Source organism: Solanum tuberosum, unplaced genomic scaffold (genome assembly GCF_000226075.1).
Source record: "Solanum tuberosum cultivar DM 1-3 516 R44 unplaced genomic scaffold, SolTub_3.0 scf00468, whole genome shotgun sequence".
Taxonomy (NCBI): domain Eukaryota; kingdom Viridiplantae; phylum Streptophyta; class Magnoliopsida; order Solanales; family Solanaceae; genus Solanum; species Solanum tuberosum.
Genome location: NW_006239401.1, coordinates 108,514 through 133,310, shown reverse-complemented (window position 1 = coordinate 133,310; position 24,797 = coordinate 108,514). Strand labels below are relative to the sequence as shown.

Here is a 24,797-nt window from a genome sequence, read left to right as displayed (position 1 = left end):
TTTAAATTGTTTTTCTCTCTTTTTCCCTTGACTTCTTTTTTATCTATCGCCCTTTTACCATTTTGACCATGAATTATTATTTTCTTGAGAGTTGAATTCTGAAAAAATGATGTTGGCAGTAAAAAAAAATTATTTTTTTGTAAATTCACTTCAAAGCTTAATTTTAAAATTTAAAAAATTAATAAAAATATTTTTCACCTTTTCACTTTAAATTACTTATAAAAATTCAAAAACAAATTTTATTTGTGTTCATATAAAAAATTTAAACGATTAATTACTTTGAAATAATTATTCTTTAAAAAATTCACAATTTTCACACTGAAACGGCGCTTTAATCTGTCTTTTCTTTACCTTCATTTTTCTCATCCTCTTTTTTGCCCTTACTTCTCTGGTCCATTTCAAAATAAATAAGTATTTCCACAAAATAATATATTTTATCAATTATAATATTACAAACTAATAATAGATTAAGCCTGCCTTCTGATATTTAAATGGTTAGAAATAATATCAATGAAAGCAATAATCAACTAAAGTGTATACGGCGAGAAAATTTCCTTTCAGCATTCTTAATATCTTATTCATGAACAATTTATCATTTTCGTAACCACTTACGAAAACACACAAAGGAAAAAAAATTTTTTACATAAAATAATGAACAAAAAAGAAAATAAATCGATAATTTTTTTTTAAAAAAATGAAACACATACACGATGTTTATTAAGTAAAATTGAACCTTCTAGATATTTAAATAATAATATTTACAAGCATAATAAAAAAGATATATTTGAGATACTCATAATAAATAGTTTGATAAACAGTCCATTTGTTCCTCTTAAATTATACCAAATCTCATTCACGCAGTGACGAACCTTGATTTAATATCTCTTTTATACTTTGAATAGTTGTTGTAGTCAGTTGACACATTTTTCTTTTCACTTTCTGTAATTGATTGAACAAACCTGCGTATAGTAAAAATGATTCTAAATAATTAAAGAAAAGATATATAATTATTATGAGAAAATGATATAAAACAAAGATAAAAAATTAGAAATTGTCAGTGCAATAATAGAAATCATAATAATAAACATGCATAAGCAAAACTTGAGAAGAGATCATAAGATCACCTAAAACCATGTATAACCAAGAATAAGTAAATCATGTTTCTTCGATTCATATAAGAAAATTTGTCAATACAATTATCCAATAAAAATAATAATTAATATTACCTTATGAAATATAGCATCATGGGTTTTTCATCTATCATCGTGGGGAAGCTTTGGAGCTTTGTTCCTAAATTTCTATCATTTTATTGAGTGTTAGAATTTGAAAAGGTGTCATATTTAATACCTATAATAAATATTATTTATTGGGTAGGAGAAGGAGATTATTGCAATGAATTTTCTGGGCAAAAAACGTATGCTTACTATGTTAACCTATTAATAAATGTTTATTATGAGGAAGGAGAATAGATCAATTTTTCTGTAAAAAACGTGCAACATCAATGCATAGTGATACTAATACGGCACTAATGCAATACTACAGCTTTTATGTTTGTGTTTTAATAATGAGAGTATTAAATACTATGTTTTAATTAATATTCAATAAAAGCTTAAAGAAAAAAAAAGAAGAAGAAATAATTCAAAAAAAAGGAGAAAATAAATAATTGCAAATGCTGGCCATTGGAGGGTGCCACATCAGCGGTTTTAAATTCAGATTTATATATATATATTAATTGGATCTTCTTGTTTCAAAAACACTAGTTTGGCTAAAAACTCACAAGGTATTCCTTTATTTAGAAAACAATTTTGATATTGACTAAATATTAATAGTACATTTTTGTAATAGGAAGTCTAAATTCTTTTCTTTTTCAGACATTTATGAAGTGTATAGAGTGTAGACGGCCATAAAAAAAAAGGTGGAGAAAATATATTCTCTTGATTAATATACATATTTAATATTTATTACTGCTAAAAATTATTTTATTGTAGTGATAACATTGTGATTCCCAAAAAAAAAAACATTGTGATGTACCATTATAATGGCTCGTTACGTTAGAGATCCTGAAATGTTGTATTTACAAACAAAAAAAAATCAAAAATTTCTTTAAACACTTAGTAAATAATATTGTAAGAATTTTGTAAAATCTTCAGTAATTTGTCATCCGTTATGAAAAAATCGATATGTGGAAGTACATTATGATGATCCAGAAAAATGTGTGATTTCTAAGCCCATTGAAATGACCCAAGAAACATCTAATTTGATCTTATCAATTGAAGCAGTTGTGAATTGTGTTTATTTCCATAAAGAAATGGCATGATGTTTCCTACTTTCATTTGATTCATTCAAGAACTTCTAAAGTAATGCGAGTGAGGCTTGTCGATTCTAAGGCCCAAAATAAAGAGACTGAGCCCAAATTTTAATTTGGATCTAATTGATGTAGTAATAAAAAAGAAGGGCAAATCATACGAATTTCTTTAGTTTAGTAGCTAATTATCTCTCTTTTTCTGAGTTTGTTATGTTATGAATCCTACCATAATTAGCACCTCAGACACATGTATCTGAGATACATGTTAACCATATACGTATAACTACATGTATCTAAATAAGGGATATAACTAAAAGATATAAATTAATGAGGAAATCACGTAACAACTTTAGAGTATCGGTTATATCACAACTCCTAAAGAAATTCAAAACAATCGAAATTTTTCCAAAAAAATTAATATCAGTGTGTTGTTGAGAAATTTCGATACAATGGCCAATATCATATACAACTCATACATATACATGTCCGGATACAAGAATCATGTGTCTGTAATATAACGATAGATACATATACATGTTCAAATACACAACCAAAGTTACTATTTTTTTTAATTCATAAACTCTTACTCATATACACGTATATTCCCAGGCCCAACTTTTTATGGATAATTTATATTTTATTTCTCTCTCTTTCTTTTGTTTTTTCACACGATATTCCATATCCTCATTGAGAATTGAAATATGATTATTTTTCCAACTTAAATTGTGATATTTGATATGAAGAAATCGTTCCATGTGAGAATTATTTATACATATAAATGTAGCTCCAAAAAAAATGAAATAGATCAAAAGGAAAATTAAAAAGGGAGATCAAATTCTAGACCCATCCCATAACCATATAATTCTGATTTTTTTAATTATTATTAGAAAGGCTTGCAACCGCCCCACCTAGTAGAACTCGTAATCCGCTCCATCCTGCACACATACTGCATCATCATCATCCTATTGATTGCTAATTTCTCAATGAAAATTCATCTAAATTATTTCAATTGATATTTGAATGACGACAAATTCAATCTAGACCATGAAGTTTAATTTTCTAGAAAGACATTATCAAGATCTGAAGTGAAGGTTGAGAATTCACAAATTAAAATTTGAAAGGTGTTATTAAACCAAATAGGCGTTATCGCAAAAACTTTTAAGCTTGTGTGGAAGCTAATATTAAAATTTAAGTTCATTTGAATAAATTTGGTGTGCTTTGACTTGCTAATTTTATATTTATGTATATATAATATGTATATCCATATATCTCATGTATATGATGCATATCTTATATTCATGAGTTAACAATAGTAATAACTACTTATTTTTTTATATAATCATTTCACATGATATATATAATCTTTTCACGAGTATGACTCTCTCTCTTTTTTTTTGTAAAATTTATAATGATGGTTTTTTTGTTTGTTACAAATATAAGTTTATGAGTCAAATATTTAATTTTAGAAAATTTAGTATATATATATAGAGTAAATTTTAGGTTTAACAAACATAAAAATCATATTTGTATGCTATAGCTATAGTTTGTATAATTGCGCTCCATAACAAACTTTATGTTTGCTATGACTATTAATCTGTATATTTCGATATACATATACATAAAAATCTGTATTTGTATATTTCGGTATACAAACTAAAACACAGTAATTGTATATAAACAAAATTACTACATATATACAACACATATGTATACCATATGGGTCTATTTGTATATTTCGGTATACAAATGAGTCTCTATTTGTATATTTTGGTATACAAATGGGTCCTGCAATTAATTTATATACAACACATATGTATATCGAATGAGTCTATTTGTATATTTCGGTATACAAATGGGATGGCAAAAACATAGAATGTTTTGCTGCGAATTACAAATAAAAGAAACTATGACTATAACATTTATTTTGAATTAATAATTTGCTATTTCATACAATTTTTCCAAATATATATATTGAAAAATTTAAAATATGAAATCATGATTTGAAATAATTTCAAATCACATGTTTAAACATTGAAATTGCATTTTCAAACGTATGCTTAATATCAATCTAATTTTATATTATGATTTCATAACGAATAGGCTCTTAAAATACATGTGTAGATAAACCCATGTCATGTGTATTGTTAACCAACCATTGACCCTGTAACTAGGAAATAAGGTGAGAACGGGAATAAATTGCAGGCTATTACATACTTCCAAGGCTAAATTTCAAGTATGATATATAACTTAAATACTCTTTTTTTTATATATATAAATAACTTAATACATATCTAAATCTAAAAGAATATAAAGTTCAATAATAGAATTAGGCGAATATTCATACAATTACTATTTTTTAGTGAGACAAATGAAAGTCTGGTGGAAGGTTCCTTCTCACTTTCCTCCTTTGTTTTTTCAAAAAAGAAATAAAACAATTTTGACAAAATCATACTATCTTGATTTTTATTCGAAGATAAGATCCCATTAATTTATTTACATGACGTGTATATATTTATATATTAATTTAATACTTCCTTCCTTTCATATTATCACTTATTAATTATTGACGCTACCAAATCAAGAAAAGATTATATTAATTCTTATTGAAAGTGTTTACATTTATTTATAAATTTTTTAATTTTTTAATATGCGTAGTAATTTAATATGTAACCTCGGGTAAAGTGAGTAACCCAACTGGCTAAGTTAAGCTCTATAAGTTGACTCACCATTCTTGCTTTGCTCATTCTAGGTTTCTCCTAAAACCTAAACCTTTTCAAATTTTCCGGTCTAGATTCTTTGGTAAGTTTCATAATTCATCTTATTTTTTCTGTTTTTTAAGATAATATGAACATGATCGAGTTTCCCTATTGTTGATATCATGTTTTATTGTACAAGATTTGAGCTTTTATTGATGTTCTTGTTGTAATTTGTACTTTTCTATTTGTGGGGTTTCTTCATTTTTTTTTGCTGAGTTTTGGGAAAATTTGTATGAGCTGAGGAATGATGATACTGGGTTGACCTTCCTTTTTTTTTTTTGATCTGTTTGAGGTAAAAAGGATAAAAAGATTATAGTTTTTTTTGTTGACCCAGGTGAGGTGATGGTAGAAAGATTCAATTTTTAGGGGTAATCTGAAATTTTGGTTTCTGTAAGGTTTTGTATTTCTGCTTTGCGTATAGTTTATTGATGTGGGTAGGATGATTTTAAGATGATGATGATGATATCATTGGACTTTGTCTCTAAGGACAATGCTTTATGATTGAAGTGAGATAGTTATATTTTCGTTACCTTTTCTTTGAATACTTGAAGAAAATTGTTTTGTTAAATACGGAGTGTCCATCGGAAACAACCTTTCTACCTGCGCAAGGCAGGGGTAGGGTAAGGTCTGCATATATACCGCCATCCCCCATATCTAACTTGTGAGATAACACTGGGTATGTTGTTTTTGTATTTGTGTCATTGCAGATTATCTTTTTCTCGTTCAAGTTTATGTCAATTACGTCTACTTAGAGCTTCAATTTTGTCTAATAAAGTTTTAATATCTCTGTCCCACATGCCCCATCCTTGGTAGGGTTCTTTGGGTGGACGTAGCATATATATGTTATCTACTTGTTTGGATTTCTTCAGCTATCTAGAAGTGGTTGGGTTGGGAAGTGGAGCTGTCTATTTCTTTGTTTTTTGCTCTCTGTAGTGTACCAGTTTTTGTGGAATTTGTGTCATAGGTCATTATAAATTTGTTGTGTTTAAAATGTTCTAACCTGAGCTTGTTGTAAAAAATTGAAGATGTAAAGAGAGACAGTTGTTTAAGTTAATGTATTGTTATCCTAACTTAAGTGTTAGGTTCGTAAATGACAAAGGATAGTGTGTACCAATGGAAGATTAATTGATCTATTGTCATGTACTATGTAGTGCGAAGTATGGGTACTAGATATGGAGCCTCTTTAGCTGCACTGTGCTTGTTGCTTTTTTTATCCCCTTTGGTGTTTTCGGTATCAAATGATGGACTGGTTAGAGTTGGAATTAAGAAGAGGAAGTTGGATCAGACCAACCAAGTTTTTGGAGGCATCGATTCTAATGGAGTGCATTCTGCACGAAAGTATCGTCTAGGTGGAAATGTAGGAGATTCAGACACTGATATTATTGCACTAAAGAACTACTTGGATGCTCAGTACTTTGGTGAGATTAGCATTGGCTCACCACCTCAAAAGTTCACTGTCATCTTTGATACTGGAAGTTCTAATCTTTGGGTGCCCTCCGCCAAATGTCATTTTTCAGTGAGTGGCTATATACTGTTGTAATTACTGATGCAAATACATGTTGCCTTGTCTTAACGACGAAACCTTATGTTAATTTAATCTGATGCAGCTTGCTTGTTATCTCCACCCAAAGTACAAGTCAAGTCACTCCAGTACCTACAAAAAGAATGGTAATAGATGCTACTACTCATGTTTCTAGGTTTTTTTCACGTTCTCTTTACTTCAATTAGAGTCCAACCTGTGATTTTTGTTTATTTGTTGGAGTATATGTACTTTTTCGTTGATTGGGTGTGTGCTGTGATTTCTTTTCATTCAATGAAGGACAGACTGATAGCAACAAGTCATCTATTATTTAGTTAAATGACCTGATGAATAACAACTCCGTCAGGCTGAGGTTGCAATAAAATAATTTCACTTGGAAATATTTGGAACTTTAATATCAATCAACAGATAAAGATCAAAATGGATTATTGTAGATGGTCATCTTCATTGCATGTTCACAAAATTGATGTGCATATATTTTATTTATGATTAACTGCATGACATAGCATGCCAAATTTATTAGGAGAAGACTATTTATCTTAAATGCCTTTTTTTAGCATTGCTTAGACACTACTTAAGTTAATCTGTTCCACCCTATGTTTGAAAAAATGAGAGGAGCTTGACACTCACAATAAACCATGAAAGCTGATGATTGAGTGCCTTCCATGTCTCCAGTGGTGAACATGTCCTCCTTTATGGTAATATGTGTCAAATGATGAAAAACCATTAAATATTGCAGAAAAGTCAAGATGCTTTCCATGTGACATGCCCTGATATGGTTAAATACAGAATATCAATGTTATATAGGCGGAAGGTAATCTATTAGGACAAAGCTCTGTCATTGTTGAGATCTATAGACAGAATAAGAAGCCCTGCCTAGTTTGCCATTTATTCTTGTGAATTTTTCCTGCACATGGAAATAGTTTGCCAAATATCAACCAATTCATTCTTGATGCAGGGACATCTGCTGCAATCCACTATGGAACTGGATCTATTTCTGGATATTTTAGCAATGACAATGTCAAAGTTGGCGATCTTGTTGTCAAAGATCAAGTAATTATTGAATTGAAGTGTTTTGGATAGGCTCTGTCAGTTTCTTTCTTAATTTTTTTTTTTTTGGGGAATAGGACTTTATTGAGGCAACTCGAGAACCAGGCATCACCTTTTTGGCAGCCAAATTTGATGGTATTCTTGGACTTGGATTTCAAGAGATATCTGTAGGGAAAGCTGTCCCTGTCTGGTATGCTATCCATATTTATATGTTAAAAATTAGTATAGTTTCAAGGTGATTTCCTTGGATTTCAATAATGAATTTTGTAGATTTCTTACTTGTTGATTTCATGGAATTTACTTCTTTTAATCTGTTATGTGCTTCTAAATTATTTTCTTGCTTGAATCAACAAGTCTTGAGACATCTATAATTTTCTTAGGTACAATATGGTAAATCAAGGTCTTGTAAAACAATCTGTCTTCTCATTCTGGTTCAATCGGAATGCTGAAGAGGAGGAAGGAGGTGAACTTGTTTTCGGTGGAGTTGATCCCAAACATTTCAAGGGTGAACATACATATGTTCCTGTAACTCACAAAGGCTACTGGCAGGTGGATTTTCTATTAAAATTCTAAAATTGAATCTGCACCTATGCTGTATACTTTTGTTTGGACTGATTAAAGTATGTTGTATTTTCAGTTTGATATGGGTGACGTGCTTGTCGGTGGTGAAACAACTGGTATTATTTTTTGATATATTGTTTGTGATGTTGCATGTGAAAATTAATGATTCTGAATTTTCAAGCTATTTTTCTTCATGTAGCTTGTGAAGCTAATTTTCTATTTTTTCCCCCCAGGATTTTGTTCTGGTGGTTGTTCAGCAATTGCAGACTCTGGAACGTCCTTATTGGCAGGACCAACGGTATGTATCTTGCTTGACAGCAATACAATCAATAAGAGCCAGAACCACAATTATATATATATATTGTCTTCTCATCAAATTTTGAGCAGATAACACTTACACAGAACTGCAACATTTTGTTGATAAGCAAACTGCAAACTTTTAGTTCTTCATGGATTTTCTTTTAAAAACTGAACTTGCAGATTTTGTTGTGTATAAACCTGTCTTAATATTTTATTCGTTTTCTGACTGCTTCTATTAGAATTGTCAATGACTAGTAATCTTTCCTCGAATTTCTGTTTTTTGAAAGAAATATTTCTCAAATTTCTTTGGACTTTCCCCAAAAGGTGGTCTAACCAGTAACAGAGTTGAACATTACAAATAAGGAATGGTTTTTTACATCTAATATAATCCTAGAATGTCTGATTGGCAAGCACTTCTTCACCAGATGAAGAATTCCAGAGGTTAGGGGACTTGTGACCTGATCACGTACATTAAGTTTTTGGACATTTATGTAGATCTCGTTATTCATAACAATGGAATAGGTGTTTTGGGGCCATGTGACATCTTATTCAGCTGCTACTCCATGATGTTCAGTTTAATCATTGAGTTCTTGATGCATGTTTGTTTCTTGCTTATGGTAATAAAGTCTCACCAACAACATGCATCAGAATTAACTAATTTTCTTCATTCATATATTCTTTTTTCAGACCATTATTACTCAAATTAATCATGCTATTGGAGCGTCAGGAGTTGTCAGCCAGGAGTGCAAGTCAGTAGTCAGTGAATATGGAAAAACTATACTGGATCTACTCGAATCAAAGGTATGACATCTGCTAAGTATCTTTCCTATAATCATTCTAGAGAATTTATTTGGCTTCACCCAAACAGTGTTATACACAGGATTTTGCACATATAGTGGAGCCTATTGCCACTGATTTGGCTTGTGCAAGGGTTTAGATCTGAGGATGTGGGGTTCTAACGCTACTTCTGTCTCAAACTGCTATTTTACTTTGTATTATTTTCAAGCTTTGTTGACTTATTACATATCCCCACGTGTGTGCGCACACGCATATTGAAAATTATGGATGAGCACACACACATTGAAAATTATGGATGAGCACACATCACATTGAAAATTATGGATGACACCTCTTGCTACAAGGTGTCTCCTCCACTGCATCTGAATGTCTTCACCGACACCTTACTGTGTCAAGGTACTAATTTTGAGCAGCTTACTGCATTTGATATTAGAATCTGAGTCTAGTTTTCCCGCCTATGCTTACAGGCGGCGCCTCAGCAGATCTGCTCCCAAATCAATTTATGCTCCAGAGATGGTGGACGAGATGTTAGGTGAGGTTAAATATATCTGCATGTTCAACATTTTGCATTTGAAATGATTATAATTAGAAACGATTAAATATACACATGCCATAAGACTGGTATCTCATCAGTGTTATCAACCATCTTACTCTAGTGATTACCGTTAGCGAAAAAATGAACAATTTATTGTCGCATGAAGTTTCTGCAGGTTCTACTTGCTGTTTATTTGAACACATTCATCATTTTTATTGCTGTATGTCTAGAGTCTGGACCAATTATTAATGTTTAATTCTATATGCAGCATGATTATTGAGAGTGTGGTGGACAAACACAATGAGGCTTCGAATGGCGTGCATGACGAGATGTGCAGGGTTTGTGAGATGGCTGTGGTATGGATGCAAAACCAATTAAGGCGAAATGAAACTGCAGATAGAATCTTTGACTATATGAATAAGGTGAGGTAGATTTTATACATAATGTAAAGTGAATGTCAGTTAATTGAGATCTCAAGGTTTATTCAAATCCCAACTGCAGCTTTGCGACCGATTGCCCAGTCCGATGGGAGAATCTGCAGTTAATTGCAACAGCCTTGCTTCCATGCCTAATGTTTCCTTTACCGTTGGTAATAAAACATTTGAGCTGACGCCGCAGCAGGTAATTTTTATCTGATCTACTGATGCTTCGTCTCATTTAAGATATTGCTTCAGAGAACACGTGTCGAATAGGCAAATCCATAACCAGCCAATTCTTTTCAAGAAAAAAGGGGCATTCTAGACTACCTTGTTTTGTCTATTTTTTAACCAAGTGATGCTTTTTGGAGATTGATTTAACAATTTAACACTAGAATGAAGGATCTTTACTGTCTTTGTTTTCCCCAAAACAGGTCCCGAAATAGTAGTCTTCGAAAAATATATAGCATGAACCAATCACATTGGCAAAATGCAAATATGCTGATATCTATAGTACTTGACACTCTTTTTTGTGGTTGTTACTGTACAGTATGTCCTTAAAGTTGGTGAGGCTCCTGTTACGCAGTGCATAAGTGGATTCACAGCATTAGATGTGCCGCCACCTCGTGGACCCCTTTGGTATGCCTCTCTGCTTTGTGTTCTGCACTCCCACTATTCACTAGTATGTTTTATTGAGGCCACAATAATGAGCTTCTATGAATCACCTCAATGAAAATTATTACTCCCTCCAGTCCAGATTTTATGACTTTATTTTGCTTCAGTCTGACCTCTTCCAATTTTGGAAATAATTTAACTTAAATTTCCCATCTTATCCTTCGATGACAAGCTTGTCTAGCCACACAAATGTTATGACAATGTTTAATACCACAAGTTTCAAATGTTGTTTAGCGACACAAATGTTATACCATTATAAGTCTCAGAATTCTCTTTCTTAAACACCATGCCCAGTCAAATAGATTCACATTAATTAGAAGTATTCTTTATATGTAGGTTTCATAAACCAAAAAACGTAGAAAATTATCAATTTCTTTGATGTTATTTATTCTGATAGTATTCTGAGAACTAAATATCCATTTTGTCGATAGTTGTGTGTTCAGATTTCACTGTAACATTTGTACAAGTACTCTTCTTTTGAAGTTCTGCTCTGCAAAGTCTTTCTAAACTATTCAATGCTAAGCTTCTATGCAATATTCAAACATGAAACTGATCAAGAGAAATTCGCTCAAGGGCAATCCATGCATCCCTTACACTTCGTGTTGTTTGTTGAGCGTGCACTAAAAATTTGACTATAATTTATATGATGTTATTCATTTGTTACAGGATCTTGGGAGATGTTTTCATGGGTCGCTACCACACAGTGTTTGACTCCGAGAAAATGAGAGTTGGTTTCGCGGAAGCAGCTTAAATGCCTCTTGTTTATTTCTGTGTTATGCCCTCTTAAGTATCACGTTGTCTTTTGAACGAGAAAATTGTCTGCGCGTGTAAATAAATAACTGATGCTTGAATCTGTTTGCTGGTTTTTTTTTAACAGCTACTGTGTAATGACAGATTAATTGCTCGTCTTTCGTAATTTCTGGCTAATTTGTAATGCTAATTATGCAACGGTTTGTTTTATGGCACAGCAAAATTACTCATCTTTTAAGTACTATATGTTCATGAAAGAACATGTCTATTATGAAAAGTTATTGTATGTGAGGTAAATTTTTTAATTCATATTTTATGTTAATATTAATCTAATCAAGTAATTTAATCATAACCGTTAAAAAGTAAAATATTACTAGTAATCTCTAATAATTGATAGAGCCAAGATTAAAATAGAAATAAAAGTTGGTTAACTTTCACTTCACCACTAAATTAAAGAGGTAGATTATTTTGTTTGTTGAGTGAAAATTGCAGTTTTGGTGAAATTAGTTGCAACTTCTTTCACTTTTCGTTGAAAAGGCATTATATAAAGTTCTAAACTTCTTCTTCTTCAAACCAACTCCATTTGTTTGTCGTCGACTTTCATTACCTTCACAAGGTAGGAATATGTAACGTAGGAATAAGGTTACATATATGTCATCTTTTTCAGATTCTACTTATAAAATTACGCTGAATATATTATTGATTTATTTGTTCAAAGTTGAAAAAGAAAACCTTATTTTATGAAAGATCAAAAGGTTTATACTTTTTATCATTGGAAAAAAAAGTAGTATCTCCACCACATTTTGCAAAATGTGACTAAATGGAACAAAAGGATAAAGAAATAATGTTAAAATTAAAGATGATGAGCTTCCGTGTGCAAAGATATTTTCAAATGATTGTTTCCAAAACCATAAACTCTTTTCTATAAATGACAGTTTAACAATATAGTTAATTAATATCTTGCTTTTTTTGGAGAAGTTTTTTACATTTGAAAAACAGAAAGTAAATAAATATTCAAACGCTAAAAAAAAACTTAAGAGTCCTCTGTACATAATAAGCAAAAGGAAAAAAGAAACAACCTACTCATTAATCCCCCCAAACTAGTCCAAATTTGATCATTAAACAAGTGTTTGCGCACGAAATTAAAATATACTTCTAATTGAAAATTTCTTAAATAATGTGTCAAGTCAACGTCAAGGACCAAATTATTATGAACGGAGAAAGTAATACTCTCTCTCAAAAAAAAAACACTCTCTCTTTTTAGCAACTCTTTAATTTCAATTTTCTACATAGCTTGTTTAAGACCATAAAATTAATAGTGTCTAAACAATGGTGTCTTAAATTTTAAAATCTCTTTATCATCTTTAATTTTGTACCAATTCAAAATAGATCAAACAAATTGAAATAGAGCGATAAGTATTCCTTCATCCTTAATTTGAGATCTCGGATTGTATGGAGTGATAAATATTCCTTCATCCTTAATTAGAGATTCTGGATTTGAGTCCCCTAGGTACAGTCTACAGAGTTTCCTTTGATAGAAAGCGCTTTACCACCAATATAAAATTTTCCGACATAAATTCAAATTTGATCGAGCTGCAATATGAATATCCAACATTAGATAAAAAAAAACCCAAGAAAACCTCACGTGTGTACTGCTGAGACTTACTAGCTGTCCCACCACAGAGACAGACAGCTTCTTGCTAATTCCAAACTTATAGGAATACGTAAAGTTCACCACAGTCTGCCCAATAACTTTACTACACTTGGCAGTTGGCATCAGCTTTAATATAACATCAATTTCTTTCTCCATTTGGGTAACTTTATAAAACGTGAACAGCTAAGATAATTTAACTTCTTATATTTCTCAACTGGATAATAGTATTCTCTCTGTTTTAAATTATTTATCTAGTTTTAATTGATATGAAATATAAAACTAAAGAAAAATTTTAATCTTAAATTAAAAATATGTAAAATCAGAAATGTATCAAAATTTTCTTTAATCTTTATAGTCTTAACTCTTAAATATGTTATATGAAATATTAAAAATTAAAAGTTGTCAATTTTTTTTTTTAAATGGACTAAAAAAGAAAGTAAAACGAATTGAATCGAAAAAAATAATAGTAGTTGACACCTTTCAGTATTTGCGGTTGGTAAATGGCAAGTGCCATGGGAATCAAGTGATGGGTGTTATCTCAAAGTATTGGTAAACTTAATCCACAAAAATATGAATGGTCGGTTCAAGTTTGAACGGATAAATGATTTGCTTATTCATTTATCTACCCATTTTAAGTTATCGATTTTTCACCTTATCTATACGCCTCAAATTGATTTATGAAATATCTTGTTAAAAACTTTTTAAAATTAATTTATTTTAGGGGTGATATAATGATATATATATGTAGTCTAATATATTAGTTTTGTTTCATAGTCAAACAAATTGCTATGAGAAGTAAAAAATTAAATAGAGAAATTTGAATTTGGTACAAGTTAAATGAATGAGCTATGATCCCTTATTTAACTCATCTTGATTTGACACATCTCAATCCAAATAATTTTAATAATATATTTTAATCCGTTCAAATTTATCCCAACTCGCCATCTAAGTTGGATGTCACTTAAATGAAAATTTTAGAGCCAATAGGTGATCCATAATTTCAAAACTTGAAAAGTGTAAAGTGGTAAGAGTTTAATTTCATTTCTTATTAAAAAGGACCAAGAAACGGTCACTTGAAATCATGTCCACATACATGTTTATTGCGTCTTTCTCTGTCTACTTTTTTATCTTAGGTTTTATCTCCTTTTCTTTTCTAATGTATAAATTCCTTAAACCACTTAAATTTTTAAAGTTTATTTCAATCTTCTTTTATCTGTAGTAGTCACTATCTTCAAGTGATCATTATCCTTATTTTCTTACTGATTGCAAAGATTTCAGCATTATTTCATTAATATTCTACGCAAAATAAAACCATTATAATATGAAACTCAATATTGTTACTTAGCTTATACGGTCATGTGGTGTTAAGGATTAAAAAAAGGAAAAAATATATAATTAGATATACTTTATTATCATACATATTATTATTATATATACTTTCAAAATATTACGTATGTTATCACTAATTAAGAGTTTCTTAGGTGTGTGTATATATATATATATATTTGCTACCAGATATACAAAAATAGGGAGAGAGGCGAGCGAGATTCGTTTGTAGCCCAGATACATGTGAATCACACTAGATACATGTATTTGTATGTATCTGAAGCGATTCCCATGTATTTAGGACATCGGATACATGAGAGAGTGACAAGTGAGATGAGAGAGAGGCCAGGGAAGCGAGAAAAAATTACTATATATCTCAGATACATACAGATCCACTTTGATACAATGTAATAGAATAAATTATACATAAATTTGACCACATGTATCCGAGATAATACATGTATCTGAACGTATTTGGAGGCATCAAAATCTGATAAGATACGTAATATTGTAAAATATAGTGTATCTAATTAATTAGTTCCTAAACTAGTGAGATTTATGTAAAGACGCCTAAAAATATTGTTACGCTTATGAATAAAAAGTAGATTTCATATTATCCAACTCTAGATTAATGGATCTGTACAAAATTTACAGCAAGAGACATCAATCTGAGTTATTCATTGCTCCTTCTAACTGTGATCCATCTGTGATCATCATTCCATCTCCAATTCAATTCTCTTGAATTCGAACCCAATTCTCTTACCCTTTGCAGAGGAGAGCTAACTGTTTGTAATATCGTAGTTTCTGATTCCTCTACTGAATTCCATATGTCTTGATCAAGAATGCTTGTTGGGGAGCTTGTAACAAAATCTTGATTTGCCGCGGAATTCAAATCGGATTCCTCAAGAAATGGATGTTTGAGGAGTTGTTTAGCTGACCATCTTTCTTTTGCATCTCTTATCAAGCATTTGCTTAAGAAATCCCTTGCTTGTAAAGAGAGGAATTTAGGAATTTCAGGGGATTTCCCAGAAAATGCAATTTTGTAAAGCAATGAAGCTGCGTTTGTCACATTAGTCCATGGCGATCCACCAGTGGCCATTTCAATAATTGTACATCCCAATCCCCAAATATCTGCTGAACACCCATGTTCTTCCCCACGCGCCACCTCCGGTGCCATGAACATCGGCGTTCCTCCCATTGATTTAGCATCACCGCCCCTGTCTGCCGGATCAATCCACCTGGCACAACCAAAATCGGCAATTTTGGCACCGGTTTTACCTAACAAAATGTTTTGCCCCTTTATGTCACAGTGTGCTATGCTCCTTGAATGTACGTACTCTAGTCCTTGAACAATTTGCTTCGTATAATACCCAATCAACGGCTCGTTAATCCGACCACCCTGTTTCCGATTTTCATCGATAAGTGTACCGTCCGGCATATACTCCATCATAAGATTAAACATGAGTTTGTCATTCTCTTTTGTAATATCATACCCCTTGTAGCTAACTATATAAGGGGAGCTCAATTCGGACAAAGTTTTCTGCTCCTTTTGCAATAACTGTGACTTGGATAGCTCCACTGACTTAACAGCAAAAACTTCACCTGAGAATCGTGATTTGGCGGCCCAGACGGCAGCAGTGGAGCCGTGGCCTATTATATGCCCTCTGGTCCAATCCATTTATGAAGATTGGTAGGAAGTGTAAGAATATTAGAAAATGCTCTGTTTTTCGTTTGTTTTGGAGCTACAATGGAGGAATATATTATGTATATATATATATATATATAATAAGGTGTAATTTCTAGAAATTCCAAATTAGTTTGGTAGAGCTTAGGTGGCCACTTTTTTTTTTCCTTTACTCCATAGAGTTTGAAAATTGATTTAACGGGATTTACAACGTGGCTAAATGGTTATGGCCATGCGGCAGCTTCAGTAAACTGAAGGTCTAGTGGAGAAGCCAGAAATTTTGTTATAAATATCTAATATTCAATATGTATATATGAAAAATAAATTTTGATCAAAATATTTCGTACAAAATTTCATATATAATAATATATATAAAATATGGTGAATGTCGAGAAATTCCAAATTAGTTGGGTAGAGCTTAGGTGGCCTCTTTTTTTCCTTTTACTCCATAGAGTTTGAAAATTGGTTTAACGGGATTTACAACGTGGCCAAATGGTTATGGCCATACGGCAGCTTGTGTAAACTGGTGTGACGAAGTCAGAAATTTTGTTAAGAATATCCAATATTCATATATATATATATATATATATGAAAAATAATTTTTGATCGAAATATTTATATTCTATATATATAATATAATTTTTCGACGACTGATGTCCTGTTAGCCTAGACTATGTACCATTACGTGGCCAATTTTGTTCTCGCCACGTGGCAAAACATTGCAGTTTAAAGAAGTACATATCAATTCAATGTATTTAATCTTTCAATTTATATTGATTGAAACAAGTTGGATGGTGGTAGATAGGGTTATTGTGTAACCACTTTTGAAGATTAACCGATAAATGAGTATCTTTTCATGAGAGTTTTGGTTAAAGAACTAATAAAACTTTTTACCGAGTTCTTGAGAATATTCCAATTTTTGGTAGGCATTGAATTTGTTAGTACATGCTTATCCATCAAATTTACAATAGAATTTAAATTTCAAGAACAGGACAAGCATAAAGTCAATTGAAAATTTTTGGCAAATTATAGTATTGGGAAGTCTTTAAAGACCTTAGGAAAATAAACAAGAAGTTGTAGATTACAATCAAAGATATCTTCTTTTTTTTAAAATCATGAGGATATGTAATCTTTCAAAATAGACAAAGAGTTAAAATTTTAAAAAATGGTTAAATTGGTCAACAAAGTGAAATGAAGACAAGAAAGGCAATTGAGGAAGCAAAACCATAAATAATTATATCTTTATATCATATCAATTCAACTTATTATCATGGTTAAGTGATTTAATTAAACAAAGATTTGCATTTATTAATCATTGTTAAATGACTGATCAGATTCCATCTTGATTTGGCTTATGAAATGCCAACTCTGTATCAAGATCACAATCGTTAGCTTCACTAGCATCAAGATTGTTATTATCAGAGGCAGAGCCAACTTAGGGCTAGGGATTCATCCCAACCCCCTTCAACAGAATATTATACATGGTGAAAATCATTTTTATAATGTATATATAGTATATGTCGAATTCCCTTCAACTATAGTAGGTGTGCTTATTTCTTCCTATATTGAACCTCCTTAATGAAAATCTTAACATCGTCACTGCTCATTATCATCAATATCATCAAGACCATTTCGAAACTCAAGATCATCCCCTTCTAAAAGTAATATGAGATATTGCTTTTTCGTGATGCTAAAGTAAGAATCATATATACGTTGAGAGGTTATTTAAACCATTCCAAAACACTGTGACAAAAAGTTGGCCTTTTAGTAAGTGGTTCGTAGCTTCTACATCAAGTGTATGAAAATTTAATTCAATGTGGCAAAGTGTGTTTTGTGAAAAGTGCATCAATCATACCTTCAATTTTCCACAAGTTTCTTATTAGATACCAACTTGCTTAACTATTTAAAATGTGTTTTGAACAACTTCTTTTTCTTTTCAACTGTTTATTCTTTTAGTTTTCTTTTACCTTCTATAAGAGACATAGCATCTATATATTTATATTCCATGAAATGGCTTGTGCACATGGTGTGAGTATTAATTAAGACACACAATATCAATACCAATGTATTATTTATCTACATAGTAAATAAATAAAGAATATTCGACAAGTAGTCATGATATAGACCATTGTGACTAAACTTGTCACATATTCATAATTTGAATAGCTTTCAAGAGCATTGCCGATTGGCTATAGATTTTAAATTTTTATCTTCAAATATATATTTGTTTAGCCATAAATTTTTGGATGAGATTTTAAACATACGTCCTCAAAAAGTTTTCAAGTTTCAAAAACTAATTGAGAGAAATTTAACTTTTAGTCACAAAAGTTCTTTTTTTTCCAAGTATAATGTACTCCTCCCTCTGTCCCTTTTTACTAGTCCAATTTTGACAAATCAAGAAAAAATAATATTTTGTACATATTATACCATCAATTTCTTTAGAGAGTTAATGTTTTTGAAAAAGATAGAACTTCTTTTCTTTAATGAGTAAGTTGATTTTGTTATTCTATCAATTAATTGGGATAGAATATTAAACTCACTATGTCAATTATTATTTTCCTAATAGGTGTGCAAAGTAAGAAATGAACAAGTAAATAGAGACAAAAGGAATATGTCTAAATACAATTTTAAATTCAAAAACATCGCGACTTTAAAAACTCAATTTTTTTAATCTCAAAATCTACAACTAAACTGGAGCTAATTAGTGACAAAATAGGTATAGTTTAGTATTAAAGTAAAAGCAAGAAAAAAAAAGATTTTTCTCATCCCTTGGTCCTCATGCGGTATGACGCAGTACTAGTTTTAAAAATTAGCATCTAAATCTAACAATTAATTATTAGACTAGATTACAAATCAACTACCACTAATTAATTACTAATTATTTAATTAATGGTACTCCATTTGCCATGCCATGCTGTCCCATTTATGGAGGCGTGGCTTGTGACTTGTGGGTTAGCTAATGATCATGCGAGGTTGATTTAAACCATTTTTTAAAATATCAATTTAAATAACAGTTACATGAATATTTGGACAAAAATGGGAAGAAAAAGTACTATACAGTATACTGTTTACGAGGCGGAGCTATGATGGTGTCAGTCTTTAGGGTGTTCAGTTCAATATCTTTTGTCGAAAAATTATACTATATATATAATTCAAATTTTACTTTATATTGATATATATATTAGTTTGAACACCCTTAGAAACAATAGATTCTAATAATGCAATGGCAATGCGTTGCACAAAACATGCAAAGTACCCGAGTTTGAATACGCGTGTCCGTGCATTTTATTTTTTAATTGTAGTTTGCTTAAAATCTGTAAGATATTAAAAATGTACAACTTTGATATGAAGTGAGCAGTAGCTCGATGACAATTGAGAATAGAAGTATGCAGGCACGCAAGAACCATAAATTTTGAAGTTGAAATTTAAAAATTTGAGTTCTTGAAATTGTGTTTAGATATGCATTTTACTTATTTTTTTTTGAAATTTTGTGAAGGGAAGTCCTAAAAATCCAGAAGTTGGTCTGAACTAGTTTTGAAAACTTGAAGATTAGATTTTCAAAATCAAATCTAATTTTATGATCAAACAAATAAGTTTTTTTTAAAAAAATATTTGATTCAAAATCTATGCTCAACCACGAGTTAATTTGATTCTTTTGAGGAGAAGGATATTACTTTGATTCCGAACTCTTTGAAATATCTGGATGACAGATGGGCTAGTTATGTTAAACCTCATGAGTCACGTGTGACTTTAGCTTTCAGACAAATTTAAATTTAAACTTGTCGTGTGGTACTGCTCAAAATTACAGATTCATGTATTTTATTTATTATTTATATTAGTTGTAAAACAAATGAAATTTGCTAGCTGAGCTGTCTCATTACACACACAGTTTATGTGGCTTTTTCCAAACTAATAAGAATTACGTAAAGTTCACTTGCCATGAATTTGAATATACTCCCTTTCTTGAGAAGCAGGATATTATGTCACGTAGAATATATATGTCTATTGGCTATTGGTCGGAGATAATAGAAAATCTTTTGAATATTAATTCTTGGTTAATGGATCTGTACACTGAATATTACTGTAACTATTTAGAACAGAGCAAGATCATTGTTCCATGAGTTATTCATTATTGCTACTTCTAACTGTGATCCACATCTGATCATCATTCCATCTCCAATTCAATTCTCCTGAATTTGAACTCAAATCTCTTAATCTTCGCAGAGGAGAGCTAACTGTTTGTAATATCGTAGTTTCTGATTCCTCTACTGAATTCCATATGTCTTGATCAAGAATGCTTGTTGGCGACCTCGTCACAAAATTTTGATTTGTTGAAGTTGAATTCAAATTGGATTCTTCTAGAAATGGGTGTTTGAGGAGCTCTTTAGCTGTCCATCTTTCTCTTGGATCTCTTATCAAGCATTTGTTTAAAAAATCCCTTGCTTGTAAAGAGAGAATCTTTGGGATTTCAGGGGATTGCCCAGAAAATGCAATTTTGTAAAGTAATGAAGCTGAGTTTGTCACATTAGTCCATGGCGATCCACCAGTGGCCATTTCAATAATTGTACATCCCAATCCCCAAATATCTGCAGGACACCCCTGTTCCTCCCCACGCGCCACCTCTGGTGCCATAAACATTGGCGTTCCTCCAATTGGGTTTGCACCACCGTCCATGTTCGCCGGATCAACCCACCTGGAACAACCAAAATCTGTGATTTTGGCACCGGTTTTACTTAACAAAATGTTTTGCCCCTTAATGTCACAGTGTGCTATACCCCTTGAATGTAAGTACTCTAATCCTTGTACAATTTGCTTCGTATAATACCCAATCAACGGCTCGTTAACCCAACCATCCTGTTTTCGAATTTCATCAGAAAGTGTGCCGTCCGGCATATACTCCATCATAAGATTAAACATGAGTTTTTCCTTCTCTTTTGTAACATCGTACCCCTTGTAGCTAACTATATAAGGGGAGCTCAATTCCGACAGAATTTTCTGCTCCTTTTGCAACAACTGTGACTTTGATAGCTCCACTGACTTAACAGCAAAAACTTCACCTGAGAAACGTGATTTGGCGGCCCAGACGGCAGCAGAGGAGCCGTGGCCGATGGTATGTCCTCTGATCCAATCCATTTAGGAAGAAAAGAAGAAGAAGAAGATGGATAGAAAGTGTAAGAAGAGTGTTCTGTTTTTAGTTTCTTTTGGAGCAGCAACTAAGAAGTACATATATATATATATATATATACACACTTTTTGTCACAAATTCAGATTTAATCGCAATTTAATATGAATATAGGAAAATAAAATAGTGCTAGAATTCCAAATTAGTTGGGTAGAGCTTACGTGGCCACTTTTTTTTCCCTTTATTCCATAGTGTTTGAAAATTGATTTAAGAGGATTTACAACGTGGCTAAATGGTTATGGCCATGCGGCAGATTGAGTAGGCTTAAGAACTACAATTACTTGCCCAATTGGATTTGTCTGCACGTGGCAATACATTGCATTTTAAATTTTAAAGTAGTACATATCAATTTGATAAGTTGGATTGGGTTGTTTTATAGGTGTTAATAAATGAGTATCTTTTCAAGAGAGTTGGTTGAAGAACCAACAAAAACTTTCTACTGACTTCTTCAGAATATTCCACTTTTTGATAGGTTTCAATTCATTGACATTTGTTGCATGTTTATCCACCAATATTTTATAATAATATTTAAATTCATAGAACTTGACAAGCATGAAGTCAATCGAATTTGTTTTTTGGCAAAATTATAGAATTGGGAAGTCTAAGACATTAGGGTATAAAACAAGAAGTGGAAGATTATATTAAGTATAATTTACATAAATCTCATAATGTTAAGAGTTAATTACATTATTTTCCTACTATTTTTTCAAATTAGCATAATCCCTTAAAATTTATGGATTCTGGATACATCATTGAACTTTTGAATACATTAGCAGACATCCAAATATATGGGAGGGGTGTATCCGAGAGGGGAGGGATGTATCAAAGAGGGGATATGACATCCAGATACATAGGAGAGGAAAGTATTAGAGAGGGGAGGAATGTATCCGAAAGAGGAGGGATGTATTAGAGAGAGGAGAGATATGATGTATCCGAGAGGGAGGTAGGAATGTATCAGCAAGAAGGAGGTGATGTATCCGAGAGGAAAGTTTTGAATTTTTTTAGAAGGTATAGGAAATTTTAAGAAATTATGATAAAATAAGATGTGTATTTAGGTCATTTTCCTTATATGAACTATATACGTCAAGGTTTACAATCAAAGACGTGTCTTTTGTAATCTATAAGAATATTTAACGTTTGAAAAACAGATAGAGATAAATATCAAAGGGTTAAATGTTCCTTCTATTCTAAAATATTTATTATTTTTTGCCTTTCAAAAATCAAATATTATTAATATTCATGAGAAATTGTTTTTTTCATCATGAAAGGAAGAATCATAATTCATATACACGTTGAGAAGCTTTAATCCATTAAAATAACAGTAACAAAAAGTTAGCTTCACAATCAAGTGTATGAAAATCTTTCAATGTGGCAAAAGTGTGTTTTTCTCAATCCTACCTTCAATTTTTCCACAAGTTTCCATTTGATGTTGACTTCTCAACTATTACTGGTTACTTACTTATTTAAAATAATGTGCGTATATTATAAACGGCACACACAATTTCAACGTATCTATATATTACTCCATAATAATAGTTATAATAATCCCTTTACTTGAATACTCCACGAAATGTCACGCGTATTTGGTGTGCATATTATAATAGGCACAAGCAGTTTCAGACTTTCAGTACATATACATAAAAAAAATAATCTTTGATTTATATACTTAGTATGTAATTTTTTTTTTATGTATATAATAAAATTTTTCGATGAAAGTATTCAAAGGTCAATTGACGGTCTTTCATGATTTTAGTGATGGTGCTTCGAAGAGTACATGTATTGACAAAGTCGCACTAATTGATATATTATTAAGTAGATTGAGTTGCAAAGTGTATTTAATTAGAAGACATAATAGTGATTTGACTTTAAGAGAAGTTAAAAGAACAAAAATGGGATAAAGTATGTGAAAGAAGTTGCAACAAATTTCACCAAATGGAAATGAATTTGACTCTTTGAATAACATTTAGGTGGGGCAGTACAAAATTAAAAGCCAAAATCAAAATATTTTGAAAAATAGCATTTAAATCTACCAAATCAAGCAGATATTAGAATATATATATTATTTTCTCCGATTTAATTTATTTATCTTCCTTTTCTTTTTATTCCATTTTTAAAAAGAACATATCCTTTTTTTTGTACACTCTTTTAACTCTAATTTTCCAGGTGTCATATTTAAGACTCTAAGATTAAAGGATATGTTGATACATTTGACTTATTTTTATTTTAAAATCATATGATTAAAAAAATTATTTTGTTTTTTAAATTTTTGTGTCAAATCAAAATCAGATAAATAAACTGAAACCGTGGGAGTAATTCAACAACCATTCATTGCCATACCATGCTTTCCCATCAAGGCGTGGCATGTGAGTTAGATAATGATTATGAGATAGTTAAGCTCAAGTCACGTGGCTCTTTACTTAATACAAATTTAAGCACTTTAATTTGAATTGGTTAGTCTCCTTAATTATTTTCTTGATGAGGAAAGTTGGTTGAAAAAGAAATCATTCATCGAGTGACAGGTATTTAACATATGACATAATTAATACTCCAATTTTTGGATCTAAAGTGTGCGTTGTCTAGGGATGGCAATTTCAGCCCATATTAATGAAATGAGTTCATTTTATTCATATTTAATGACTTGGATCACTCATATTTTAATGGACAAATTACATAAATCCCATAGTTTTAATGTGAAATTACAATCCATCCCTAATACGTTTCTAATTACATTAATCCCTTAAAAATTATATAAAAAAATGGATACAATAATTGAAGCTTGGATACATTAATATGTAGCTCGAATACATTAAATACTGTCTCGGATACATTAATATGTAGCTCGATACATTAAAGAAATAAGGGATTTTGGAGATTTTTAAAAGTAATAGGGGATAATGGAAATAAGTGAAACAAAATGTATGTATTTCGGTAATTTGTCCTATTTTAATTGGTTAAATATGAGCTTCAAGCTATTTTAAGAGTCTCTACAAATATGGTCAAAATGAATTAAATATAGGTATCCATATTGACCCATAATAGATCACTTAGTTTTTACTTCCGCTCAAAATTCTTAATTGTGCTAACAAATAAAAAAATTAATATTAATTTTCAAATTTAATTGAAAAAAACATTTTTTTTTTTTTGTTTTTGGAAAACAAAAAAAAAATTAGGTTGGTTGGTGGAAGGTGGGGAGGGGGTAAAATTATTTTTTGTTTTTGGAAAATTAAAAAAATTAGGGGTCGGTTGGTGGAAGGTGGGGGGTGGG

General features: G+C 31.1%; 3 protein-coding genes across 3 annotated transcripts; 1 reads left to right on the top strand and 2 right to left on the bottom strand.

Moving 5' to 3' along the window:
- The first annotated feature begins 4,994 nt into the window (after window positions 1-4,994).
- On the top strand, window positions 4,995-11,916 carry LOC102582495 (cyprosin-like). Its single transcript, XM_006364102.2, has 14 exons — window positions 4,995-5,104; window positions 6,213-6,577; window positions 6,669-6,729; window positions 7,560-7,654; window positions 7,729-7,841; window positions 8,032-8,200; window positions 8,289-8,328; window positions 8,446-8,510; window positions 9,200-9,313; window positions 9,778-9,842; window positions 10,114-10,267; window positions 10,347-10,466; window positions 10,812-10,900; window positions 11,603-11,916. The coding sequence occupies exons 2-14, from the start codon at window positions 6,221-6,223 to the stop codon at window positions 11,685-11,687; spliced, it is 1,527 nt and encodes a 508-aa protein (XP_006364164.1). The 5' UTR covers window positions 4,995-5,104; window positions 6,213-6,220; the 3' UTR covers window positions 11,688-11,916.
- Window positions 11,917-15,254: 3,338 nt separating this feature from the next.
- LOC102582171 (mitogen-activated protein kinase kinase kinase A-like) lies at window positions 15,255-16,388 on the bottom strand. The gene has a single exon (XM_006364101.2). The coding sequence runs from the start codon at window positions 16,342-16,344 to the stop codon at window positions 15,340-15,342; it is 1,005 nt and encodes a 334-aa protein (XP_006364163.1). The 5' UTR covers window positions 16,345-16,388; the 3' UTR covers window positions 15,255-15,339.
- Window positions 16,389-20,417: 4,029 nt separating this feature from the next.
- Window positions 20,418-21,565, bottom strand: LOC102581839 (mitogen-activated protein kinase kinase kinase A-like). The gene has a single exon (XM_006364100.2). The coding sequence runs from the start codon at window positions 21,481-21,483 to the stop codon at window positions 20,473-20,475; it is 1,011 nt and encodes a 336-aa protein (XP_006364162.1). The 5' UTR covers window positions 21,484-21,565; the 3' UTR covers window positions 20,418-20,472.
- Between the last annotated feature and the right edge of the window lie 3,232 nt (window positions 21,566-24,797).

Excerpts from the sequence above, each read along its gene's own strand:
- LOC102582171 (XM_006364101.2), bottom strand. The coding sequence starts at position 16,344 with ATGGATTGGACCAGAGGGCATATAATAGGCCACGGCTCCACTGCTGCC.
- LOC102582495 (XM_006364102.2), top strand. The coding sequence starts at position 6,221 with ATGGGTACTAGATATGGAGCCTCTTTAGCTGCACTGTGCTTGTTGCTT. Across the intron at positions 6,578-6,668 it reads CCGCCAAATGTCATTTTTCA|CTTGCTTGTTATCTCCACCC; the intron begins GTGAGTGGCTAT and ends AATCTGATGCAG. Across the intron at positions 9,314-9,777 it reads TGGATCTACTCGAATCAAAG|GCGGCGCCTCAGCAGATCTG; the intron begins GTATGACATCTG and ends CTATGCTTACAG.
- LOC102581839 (XM_006364100.2), bottom strand. The coding sequence starts at position 21,483 with ATGGATTGGATCAGAGGACATACCATCGGCCACGGCTCCTCTGCTGCC.